This window comes from Panicum hallii, chromosome 9, assembly GCF_002211085.1.
Source record: "Panicum hallii strain FIL2 chromosome 9, PHallii_v3.1, whole genome shotgun sequence".
In the NCBI taxonomy this organism is placed as follows: Eukaryota; Viridiplantae; Streptophyta; class Magnoliopsida; order Poales; family Poaceae; genus Panicum; species Panicum hallii.
The window spans coordinates 11,129,647-11,141,912 of NC_038050.1; the positions used below are offsets into that span (position 1 = coordinate 11,129,647).

At 44.5% G+C, this 12,266-nt stretch overlaps 1 protein-coding gene across 1 annotated transcript; it reads right to left on the reverse strand.

The window, feature by feature from the left end:
• Positions 1 to 5,869: 5,869 nt before the first annotated feature.
• LOC112874217 (pentatricopeptide repeat-containing protein At1g10270-like) lies at positions 5,870 to 12,266 on the reverse strand. The gene is made up of 6 exons (XM_025937421.1): positions 7,708 to 12,266; positions 7,478 to 7,582; positions 7,242 to 7,310; positions 6,935 to 7,027; positions 6,745 to 6,854; positions 5,870 to 5,939 (listed from the first exon to the last, which is right to left on the reverse strand). Exon 1 carries the CDS (start codon positions 12,176 to 12,178, stop codon positions 9,875 to 9,877), a length of 2,304 nt encoding a protein of 767 aa, XP_025793206.1. The 5' UTR covers positions 12,179 to 12,266; the 3' UTR covers positions 5,870 to 5,939; positions 6,745 to 6,854; positions 6,935 to 7,027; positions 7,242 to 7,310; positions 7,478 to 7,582; positions 7,708 to 9,874.

Below are 12,266 nucleotides of genomic sequence, written 5' to 3' on the forward strand. Positions count from 1 at the left end.
AAGAAGTTGGAAGTGGCAACGTTTATGGCTCGACGCTTGGAGCTCTGCGCACGGAGGCGTCGACATGGGAATCGAAGCAACAAAAAGTGAACACGAGATCTGACGGGGGAGGAAACAAACCGTATATCCATTACAAACATGCTGCGATACGATGATTTCATAATATGATGACGCTTGCGAATCTCCATCCTTTAGTCAAAATAGAGTACTGGAGATATTGCTGGTCCTATTATAACCCTCCAAAATTTCAATGTAAAATTTATTCAGCAGTATTATAAAAGAGTGAAAATTCTTGCAAAGGTTCCAAAAGGTGCTAAAGTAGAACTCAGAAATTAATTGTTGTTAGTTTTTCAGATATTGTTGAAGTATATTTGAGAAATTGTTACCCTGTTTTCAAAAATGTTGAAGGGGTTGGGGGTGTTTACTAGATTTGCTAAGTGAACGCTCAGCAATAGAGCCTCCCATTCTTAATAATTAGTTAAATTTAACGTTTTGTGATGCGTATAACGAAGATTGCTAAACAAAATCTAAGTTTCTTTTACAAAAAGTTCAATTTCAGCCAATACTAGTTTCATTTTATTTCAATGCAAAACTATAAACCAATAACATCCTCTTATAAATTTGACCGGTGTGTAGGGTTGGATAACGAGCGAGCTCAGCTCGGCTCGATCTAGCTTGTTATCGGCTCGTTAACTAAACCAGCTAAAACTTCAGCTCGGCTCGGCTCGTTAAGAGCTCGATTAGCGTGCGAGCCGATGCATCCCAAAGCAACAGAGTAGAAACAAGCGCTCGTTAAAAATTTAAGTATCGATCCACTTTTGAGACAAGTTCAATAGGATTGGAAAGAAAATCAATCTGTAAATACACGATGAAATACGCAAATAAAAGATCCCTAAAATCTGCAGCAAAAAAAATCAAGATTGGAGAAAACAAGCAAGAGAAGAACAGGAATCACCAAGCGGACAAAGGAAAAGTTACGGCAATACTGCACACTGCTTCGTTATCCTCTTCCTTCTGCTTGCGCGCTCTTCCTTCTCTTGCTAGCACCGGCGCTGACTGACAAGGGGATAATAAACCGAGGCAGGCAAGCAGCAAGGGAGTCACGGCGGCGCCGCACCAGCCTGCCACCTCTGCGGACCGCGCCTTCACTTCTTGGCTCGTGGCGGCGGGAGACGGGATGCGCGAGCGATGAATCAGTTCGACTGTGCGTGCGAGGAGGGCAGACGGGTTATGACCTAACAGCGTGTTCGGGAATCTTTCTAAATTTTACTCTTTAAATTATTATTTAAAAAGCCTTTTACATAAAAATTATTTTCTATACGTTTTTACTCTCCAACAGAAAACTATATTTAAAAATATATCTTGTGTACACTCTAGAAAACTATTTTCGTTATCTATTAGAAGCTGTTGGAGGATATTTTTTTCATCAAACTCTCTATTCCTAACAACGAGAAAATATATAGAGAGTCTTTTAGAGTTGCTCTAAATATTTCCTAAATATTTAGTGAGTTATCTGTCAACTGGGCCTCTTGGCTGCTTCTTGGGCAGCTCAGCGCTGCAGCTAGCCTACTCTGCTTTGTGGGTCGCTGAGCTCGTGAGCAAGCTCGAGCTGGCTCGTTATGTTACGCCTCGCACGTCCTATCGTTTCAACAATCAAATATTTAAACTAAATTTACGCAAGTCAATGAAAGGCAACAATCACTTGTTCTATCTATTTCAGATGATAAATGTATTTTCATGAAAAATCGATCACGAAACCATAGTATTTGTTAAAAAAACATCATCAATAATGATTGTTCTATCCATTAGGAGTATTATTCAGCATCTCAATCAAACATCGATTGCCAAATACAAAGTGGGCATATACCTGGACAACAAGTACCAGGTGACTAAATTCCTTGAGGTTCATAACTCCGGCGTGTTGGGAGTAGCACGGTCTTTCGACCATCGACCATCTGGCCGATGTTGCTGTTGGCCACCGCCGCCCCACCGGGGTCCTGACGGCGCCCTCAAGAAGTAGAGCAAAGGGGCGATGGGTGGTGCTAGCTTGAGCGTTGACGGTTGGCATGACAGCCTCTTCCTCAGTGTGGCACCCTTCGTTGCCCACAGCGAATCTGAGCAATAGTAAAAATTCGAGCGATGAGAAAGAGTAGAAAGAGAGGCAGCAAGGCGAGAGGGAAAGGAGGAGAAGGCGATGGACGGGAAGAGATAAGGTGGGGCCTACCGCGTGCCTCTTGACGTGCAGGCCAGCAGCTGCAGCCCCGCCCTTCCCAGGGGACTTCTATATTTTCAGCCTCCGTGATCGGCTGCTATGATATCACAGAACATGTGTCCCACCACTATTGCATGCACATCCCATGTACTGTAGGAGCAGCTAGTGTTAAAAAATTAAATATTATTTGAAAACAAATAAAATGCTCAATAGAAAAAATATTGCGAATGTATTCTATAAAAAATAGAAGTTGGTTCGAAAATAAAAAGTATTCCAAAACAAGATATAATATTTCAGAAAATAAAATTGTTGGAACAAATAAAAATATTTTAGAAAAAATATCATCTAAATATAGGAAGTGTGCTCTAATTGTAAAGATCTCAACGTAACGGTGCAATCGAAGGCATTGCACGGAAATCAAGGCGGGTGAGCTGCAGCAAATCCCTCTCCCGAGCTCTCTCGCGGCCACCTCACGCGCTGATGGACATGTGTCCATTTCCACCCGGGAAGCGCGTAGAGGAGAGGAAACCAGGGCATCTTTTAATCACTTCGATGAGAAAAACACCTGCTCGGCTCGTTCGAAAAATATAACGAGCCGAGCCGGCTGCGAATTGAGTGAGCTAATAAATTTCGAGCTTTTCGTCCAACTCTACTGATGTATGTAATAATGTAATTTTCGTTGTAGTTTTCCTAAAAATACTATGTTTTCCTCCATCTAATATTCCAAGTTCAATATACTCTCTTTGTGTAGTACATCTATACTATAAAAATCGAAATAATTGGAAATAATTCTCACCAATATACTACTATAGCCCTCACAGATAGCCCACTTGCCAGATCTGGAGGTTTAACAAAAGGAGTGGGAACCCATATTTTTGAATAAAGAAAAATGTTTCCACTCGAAAGTTAAAATATTTTTCACACATCCCGCCTAATGCACCAGCCTCTGCTTTCCTTAAGCACCCGCCAATCAAATTTCCACTTTCCTGTATTGACGTCTATCAAAATCCTCGATCGTCCATCGAGCATCATCGAACATCAATCAACTTTCCTCTTTACTTTTACAGACGTCAATCAATCATCGATTTTATTTTTAAGGATATCAATCCTGTGCTGATACTTTCTTTATACATCGTGGCTTGTTTTTTCCATGTCCGTCACGGCAACCAGGGAAACATCGACAACCACTGATTATCTTGGTAGTCCTACAGGGTTTGTCAGACGGCCAGCCGGGGCGCGACGCCTACGGGGTTGTCAGACGACGGCCGCCGTGCCGGGCAGCACGCAAGGCCAACTTCCCGGCCGGAGCCGTGACGCCGGCACATGGCAGCTTGTTTGGTTTGGAGTTTTCCTGTGCCTGGCAATGGTAGCAGGCATGTAGTTTCAGCGTTCGTAACGTGAAGGAAAAACTACAGTACAGTACAGGATTTTTTACAACCACAGCTGTGCATATGGATTCACCACCATATCAGCAGATTTTCACGAGAACTGCTACACACAGGGGCACACAACGTTGAGCCGATCTGTTGCCTTGCTTTTGCCTCGACGGCTCCACCTGCACTGCACCCCTTTGGAAGTAGATATAAAGGTCACATAAATTGCGACGAGTTCCTCCCTCCCTCTCTAAAAAAGGCGGATACATGAGCAATGTTGTGCATTTTACCTACAGAGCTAACTAAAGTTAGCTTCGTGATATGAACACTTAAGCTGCTTGCCTAAGCAGCGGCACCTTGGTATGCACTTCGGCACACCTATGCCAACAATTTGATGTTTGCAATTTGGATATGTTAGTATATTGGGATATCTCCAGATATGGTAGATTAAGATTGTGTAATCCCGGCTCGCCTTATCTGCCTAAGGGAGGCTACTTGCCCCCTAAATAATGTACTCCTATATAATCCGCCCATGAGGCTCAGCAATACAATCATCCATTATTCACCAATTCTATTATTCTACATGGTGTCACGAGTTTAGGTTTTCGATCTAGGGCACAAACTCTAAAGCCCGCTGCCCAGCGCCCTCCTCTCGCGCCGCCGCCCTGTTCCCCATGGCGCCCCTCGAGCGCGCCCCCTTCACGACGCCCTAGCGCCCCCGGGGAGGTTGCCCATGACCTCCGCCGGGGGCAGCGCCCTCCCAGTCTCTGCGGTCGATCGGATCGAACTGCCACCGTCGTAGAAGGTCGTCCAGCAGCAACAGATCATGATGAACTCACCCGGGTGTCGTCGTCCGCGGGCTGGCCTTGGCCTCCCTCCTCCTGCTTCTCTCCTGGCAGAATCCGCCGCCGGCCTGCCGGCTCCGTCACTCCCGTCTCCTCCGGCAGATCCACACTGGTTTCCTCCACTCCCGGCGGACCCGCTCCGCCCCGGCCTCCTACCCCGCCAGGATATGGCTGAGCGTGGAGTCCACATTAAGTCCAAGGCATTGAATATTTTGGAACCAGAAAGGCACCGGCATCCGAACCTTAACCTTGGCAAAATTCCTTTTACTGCTGGAAACATCAGCGTCATCACGATTTAAGCTTGTTCCAAATATAGGTTGCTCTTCTGATGATTGGGTCTGCTGACGAACTTCTGCGCATGCATGAATTTGGTCCCATCATCCTGAAGCAATAACAGTAAGTGACAGGAATTTATGCAGGGAGAACCATAAAATGAGCGCACTTTTAGCTATAGTTACTAAAAAGATATGGTGCTAAGTTTTAAGTCACCTACAGCTTCTCAAATACAAGGTCAGATGTCTTGAAAGGAACCAAAGGAAGATCAGAACGCAGTGTGGCCTACAGTTGGATGAAAAGAGTTTGGTTGAGAGGTGGTGCTCTTAACAATTAGAAAGGAAGCAAGACTTTTTCACAGAAATAACAATAAATAATACCAGGCTTTTGCAAAGGATTGACTGTTCCGCTTGAGATATCAGAACTTGAGAAGAGCCACATAAACTCAGTTCAAGGAACCACATAAATTCAGTTCAATGATATCGTTTCATAAACTAAAATACATTCTATTTGACAAGAGAACAATGATGTCAATAATCAAGATGCCAGATTAATTTAAGTGTACGAACACATTGTATTTAGCTTTCCAGGTGGTTGAAAAAATACATTGCTGAAAAAAAAGGGCACCATATAACCAAATGAAAGTGAAATCATATCAGCATTTTTGCTAGAGTTCTGTGCAAAGACACATGTGGATGCATACATGCAGACAAAGGAGAGGAGTTATCATGTACACCTTACCTGTTTAATTCGTTCATCCTCAACTTCATCCATAAATTTCAGTAGACTCTCTAAGGAACCTATTTAAAATAAAATTTAAAAAATAAGAAACATCATTGCTGTGCTTTTGAAACCTCCCAAAATAATTAGGGTGACAGATATGCTGAATGCTCCCTAAGAAAATCTTGACAAACAAGATTAAACAGGTGAATGATCTATAAAAGACTCAGGTGGATTCATGAAGGGACCTTTGGTAATCTTTTCACTATGGCACAGTGGTGTGTGCGCAAGATATTCTAAAATCTATCCACCTTCTATAGCATGTGTACTTAGATCAATCAGTTTGAACCAACGCTAATCCAAAAAATTAAACTCTGCTACAGCATACAAATCTTAAACTAATTAATCAAGATTTAATATTAGTCTTCACGTGCAACTTTTTTGTAAAGAAAGTAAGAAACATACCAAACTTAGTTATCAGCTTCACTGCATTAACATCTCAGATCCCCTCAACTCCTGCAAAAGAAAGTGTTTCCAGTCACATCATAAGCATCTCACGGGCAATGGGTTTCAGCAAAGATAAATTCATATCAAAGAGATGCATTGGGGCAAGGAATGATGAATAATCACTGGTAACAGTTTTTTTTTGGGAATGTTAACAGTTATAATCAGAAGATAATTTTTGGCATAGAAGGATTTGCATTTGTCTAAAAAGATAGGTAGACTTAGTATGGTTATAGCTCATTTGATAGGTCAGTGAAGGTCTTTATGCAACAGGTAAAATTAATCACACAAAACAGAATAAATGAAGCAATAACTAAACAAGTAGAAGAAGCACAAAACAATATTTATAGAAGATCAATAAATTATCCTCTCAACAAAGAACAGCAACAGAAAAGAGCACATGATGCTGGATGTCTGTATTTGCTTTTCAATTTTTGTACCATCTTCACAATGACTTCTTACAAACACTTCCCTTAACCGAGTGGGACTCCTGAATTCAGGTAAAGATAATAACAGAAGACAAGAAAAAATAAAGGTAATCAAGCACAAGGCAGTATCTATACGGCAATAGCCATTAGTGTGCTTGGTGCCTAGCTTCATGCAAAAGAGAATGAGATCTCCTTGTTTCTCATCAATAATAATCAGAAAAGACAATAGCCCCGGTTCATGCAGCAAACAGACCAAACAACCCAAAGTATGTTCCATACACCTAATTCTTTCTTTATAAGTGGATGTAAGGAATTAAAAGAAGAGGAAAAAGGACATCAATTGCTAGAAGAGGCATGCATCATAGGACAAAACAGTAGCAAAAGACTACCAGGTATATCGTCAGCTTTGTCTCCTGAAAGTGCGACAACATCAACAAACTGCGAGGGTTTCAGTGCTCCATATCTCTTGACGAAATCTTCAACTCCAAATGAGACCATCCTGCACATCCAAATCATGAAAATTAACTCTTTGAATTGTTCAGTTAAACACTTGAAATGTAACAAAAGATTTAAACTGACCCTGAAGGCCTGAACCACGTGGAGCAATGCTGAGCAAACGCAAAGAAGGTGACAAAATTTGGAAGAAGTCTTTTCAGGAGAGACAATCCGTACCTTCAGACCACAGGGGCATTTTAAGACAGAAAGGTATTAGTCATAAATAAGGACCAAAGTACATGAGAATTATCTTGTGCATATGTGCCAAATTTTCTAGTCATTTCTTTTCAAGATTTGATGTTCGAATAGAGGATAAGCAATTCTAAGCATATAAATGATGAACAGTTGATGGATAAAATAACTGAAAAAGATCAATGGTACAAGTATTTACCTTGTAACCAGCTGACACACTGTTTACAGCCAGGGTACCAATAACATCATCAGCTTCAACACCTGGAACCTGCAGCATCAATTATTTGACAATGCCAAATATCAACAGCTATCCCATTTAACAGAGTTGAAGCTCTCCTGCGTGTTCCCCAGCATACTAAATAGTAAATAACTATCCAGCTTGTAATCAAATGCATACTGATATATTTTTTCCTCAATTACTCCGATTGACATCACCTTAATGGATGCCTTCAAGTATCGCATGCCCTGGACAACGGTGTCCGATGTTGGGGGTGCGGTTACTCTTGTAAGCAGGGTACAACATATGACGAAAGGTCATTCCTACATGGAAAAAAAGAGAATGGTATGGTCTCTTTGTAGAGTTCAAAAGATGAGAGGAAACATGATACAATAGCTGCAACTGAAAAGCACTCAATTGTCACCGAACCCTCCAAAAGCAAAGATACCTTCTGGCAAGTCGCTCATGCAAACATCAATGCTTATGTTCACACACATTCTCTTTCCAACAGTTAAGCATCGAAAACCCTTGAGGCCTTGACCAATCATACGTTTGTTGCTTCAAATATACTACTCTGTGATTTTGGTAGAGAAAAGGGTAATTGGAAAGAGAATCAGAATTCAGAATCAAGAAACTATGCGCCACATAAGTTGTCAGTGCTATGCAACATTAAAAATCTGTTTTTATCCAAACATTGGTACTGGCTCTACACCTGACACTTTCTTGACCAAGGAATGAAGAGTATAGCAAAACATGGATTATGTGCAAGTCAGGGCTCCAGGCCATCGCGAACACAATACATGGATCGCGGATCAGTCCAAGATCTTTGATGCCCCAAGATGCTAATTGACAGCCACAAATTACCTTCTCCCATGATCCCGTCAATTTGAGATATCTTACACTGTTACCTTTTGCCATGTGACATTCTTTGGATGGCATGGCAGTATAATGACCATATGGAATTCCTGAAAAGAAAAGTTTGGTACCTTATTTGTTGCTTTCAGAAGTTGAAGGAAATACATCACTTCAAATTTGCACAGATACTAGGTCCATCTCACAATCTAATCCTCCAGGGATGTTCAGATTTGAGAAGAAAGTCAAGGAGAAAAAAGAAAAACAAGATCCCCCCAAAAAGCTATAAAACATATATATTTTTTCAAATTTAGTCAATCACCTTTGATGAAAACAATGTCGAATAAAAACTATCCGTGAATGGTAACGAGAAATCAGATAGCAAGGTAAAGCTTCCAGCAGATCAATATGCAGGTCTAGTGCAATTATGAAGCTTTATAAGCTGAACAATGCAAACATCATATTATGATGACAAGGCTTCAGTGTTTATTCAGTTAAAAAATGTGGCAACTGTCTGCTGCAGAGAGTGATCAACAAGAGACACTGCACGTATACTAAAACATTAAACAGAATGTGTATACTTAATAAAAGATTATCCTGGGCACAGCTTGCCATCATGGTCAAACACGACCTACAAATGAGTTAAAAAAATCATAAAGGGTGAAGGCTATGAGAAAACAAACAGCTATTGATACCAGTAGAAACCATGCTAGAACTGACCGCAGCATGAGATGGAATGAACTCCAGCATGTCAAGAAGGTGCAGAAAAAAAATTAAAACAATCACAAAGATGAATAACACACAAAGCAAAATATAAAGTTGTAACATGTTAGTATGTAGTTTGGCACCTTACTACTAAAAAGATGTGCGGCCACAACAGAATACATAAAACAGATTAATCCTAAAACAGGCAGCTAGCACAGCAAATTTTACTTTTATACTTTCAGTCTTACCAGCAAGTCCAAAATTGAAATGGAATGACCATCTAGATCTATGCTAGTGGTAGGAGAAAAGGGTCAGAATGCTTCAATTAATAAACCATACACGATAACTCAAAGAAATAATTACTACAACAATGCAACACAGAAATACGGAGTGCTGATATTTTCCAGCCATTATGTTTAACATATAGAATAGAAATCACTTCTAGGAAACACGATGCATCAATAAATGGAGAAATTCATCCAAAGTATCTTAGGTGATAAAAACATAGAACTAACTCAAGACAGCCAAGGAATCTAGCATGCAAAGAAAGATAACAGAAAGCTGACCACTTTGTGCACATTACAAAAAAAGAAGTAAAGCCTGAATTGGCAGCAATTATGACATAACTATAACAGGAACCAACATATTCACCACAAAGACCTGATGATTAACGAAAATAGTTTGAATTTGATGGCTGATATAATGGAAGTGTCCAACTTGAAAGGTTTCACGGTACAGAACAGCACTAATTCATTTTATGATTGTTTTCAGAATGCTACTCGTTGCCATTCTACAGAAGGGGTAGCCTCTGTATGATCCTTGGATGCAGCAGTTTCACTTTCACCATGGGGAGCATCAAATCCCTGCGGACCATAAGACGTCCTGTAACCAGGGTTGTATCTATAGGAACCTACGTTTGGGTCCATTTGAGCACCAAAATGCGGTGGACCTTCAGAATTGCCGTTGCTTTGTTGCCCATGTGAACCACCAAACTTTGATTCACCTTCAATTGTGCTTACAGCAGTCTGCCCATGACAAGCTACAAAATATGATTGTTGCTACGCACGAGGGAACCCATTGTTATTTTGGACCTGTGGCATACCAAAATCTGCCTGGTGTTGTGGCAAATGAGAAGCATGTGGCAGCCCTTGAGGACCGCCATACCCCAGCTGGCCTTGGGGTGATCCATAACTCTGGCTCCAGTGCGTACCATGTGAAGGCTGGCTTTGGGAAGCCACGTATGCAGGCGGTGCAGGTGGTACTTGATTTCCAAATCCTACTTGTTCTTGGTGAGGCGCAGAGCCATATCCTGACTGAGGCAGCTGGGAACCATACCCCGCTTGTGATTGATGGTTGCTATACCCTGGTACACCCTGAGAAGCACCAAACTGTGGCCGTGGAGGCTGAGGGGAACCAACTACAGACTGTACAGGCCAAGGTGCACCAGATCCTGGGTGCAGCGCTTGAGGAGCACCAAAACCTGAATGCCATTGCTGAGATGAGTCAAACTCAGGCTGCTGATTTTGAATGTCTTTAAATGCTGGCTGTTGCGGCTGAGAGTAACCAAATCCAGGTTGCACTGGTGGAGCTGAGCTAAAGCCAGGTTGTTTCCCTTGAGCAACACCAATTGCATTGCGAGGGTGATTCTCTGTTCTCGGCTGATACTCTGTCCTTGGATGAGGTGTTGGCAAAGGCTTTTCTTCAAAAGCTTTCTCGATTTCTTCCTGGCGATCGGACTTCTTGAAAATGTCAACAACAGACTCACGGAACTCTTGAGGAGGCACAACACCACCCCTTGACATGTCCATCACTAGGTCCCGTGCTCGGTCCAAGTCCCCTTCCTTGCATAAGGCTTTGACAAGGATTTCAAAGGTTGCTGCGTTTGGTTTGATCTCCTTGTCAGGCATCCTCCCATACACCTTCAAGGCATCATCAATCCGACCAGCATCCGTAAGCCCTTCAAACATACGGTTGAAGAAACCAATATTGAACTTTGGCCCGTGCTCCCTCCCATCTGCCATTTTGTAGAAATACTGCATTGTATCTTCCACACGGCCTTCCTTGAAGCACGAGTCGACAAGGTAAGTGTAGGTGTACACATCTGGAAGGACCGACTTGGTCTCCATCTCTTCAAAGAGCTTCTCTGCCTCAGCAAGCATCCCGTTCTCACAGAGCTTACCAATGATGTTGTTGAAGCAACCAACGTCCATCTGGACATTCTTCCTGGGCTGGCGGTGAAATACCTCAATTGCCTGCTGGAACTTGCCCTCCTTGAAGCACTGGTTGACCATGACATTGTAGGACTCGGCGTTGATGCCGATGAAGTTTGGTGGTGTGTGGTTGTCCATCATGGTCTCCCACAGGTCGTTGGCCTCCTTGTCCTTGCCATGCTTGAAGAGTGTCTCGAGCAGGACGTTGCAGGTGGCTGGCGTCATCTTGAAGCCCCGTGCGAGGAGGGACTGGTAGTTGTCCATGGCCTCCTTGTCCTTGCCCTGCTTCCAGTAGCCCTCCATGAAGGTGGTGTGGACGACGCCGTCGTAGACAACGCACCTCTCGGTGAGCTCGTTGAAGAGCTCGAAGGCTCTGCCCCAGTCGTCGAGGTCGATGTAGCCAGCGATGAGGTTGTTGTAGACGAGCGAGTCAGCACCACCGCCGCGGTTGAGCATCTCGCGAAGGAGGTCCATGGCCTCGCGGATGCGGCTGGCAGTGACAAGGCCCTTGGTGAGGTGGCGGTAGGTGACGGCGGAGGGGGAAAAGGGTGCGGACGCGAGCATGTCGCGGTACACCTGCATCGCGTCGTCGACGCGGGCGGCCTCGACGTGGGCGAGGATGAGGGTGTTGTAGGAGACGATGTTGGGGACGATGTTGGAGCGGCGGAAGAAGAATTCGAAGAGGGCGACGGCGTCGTCGTGGCGGCCGGCGCGGACCATGGCCGCGGCGACGGCGCAGCACGTGAAGACGGTGGGCCGGACGCGGGAGGTGACGGCGGCGCGGGCGGCGACGGACGCGCCGTCGAGATCCCCCGAGCGGATGAGGGACTGGACGCGGTTGTGGAGGCTGAGGCGCGGGCCGACGAGCGCGGAGGTGGTGTCGGGGAGGCGGGGCGCGTTGGGGTCCCGTGGGGGAGGCGGCCCGCGACGGAGGACGTTCATCGGCGGCTCGATGCGGAGGCGGCGCTTCCGGCGGCGGCGCTCGGCGGCGGCCTCCTCAGCGGAGGAGAAGGCGAAGTGGCGGCGGCCCATGGGGGTGAGGAGTCCCGCAAGGGTGGGCGGCGGTGAGGAGCCGATCGCGGGGGCGGGGAAGGGCGAGGGGTGGAGGTGGGACAGGCGGTGGAGCAGCAGGAGACGGCGGTAGAGCGCCATGTCTCCCTTCGCGCAGCAAGCCGGGCCTTGGTGGTGGTGGTGGTCGGCGGCGGCGGCGGGTACAAGGAAGGCGGCGTGTTGTGGGAGT

Coding starts and splice junctions, on each gene's coding strand:
- LOC112874217 (XM_025937421.1), bottom strand. CDS start 12,178: ATGGCGCTCTACCGCCGTCTCCTGCTGCTCCACCGCCTGTCCCACCTC.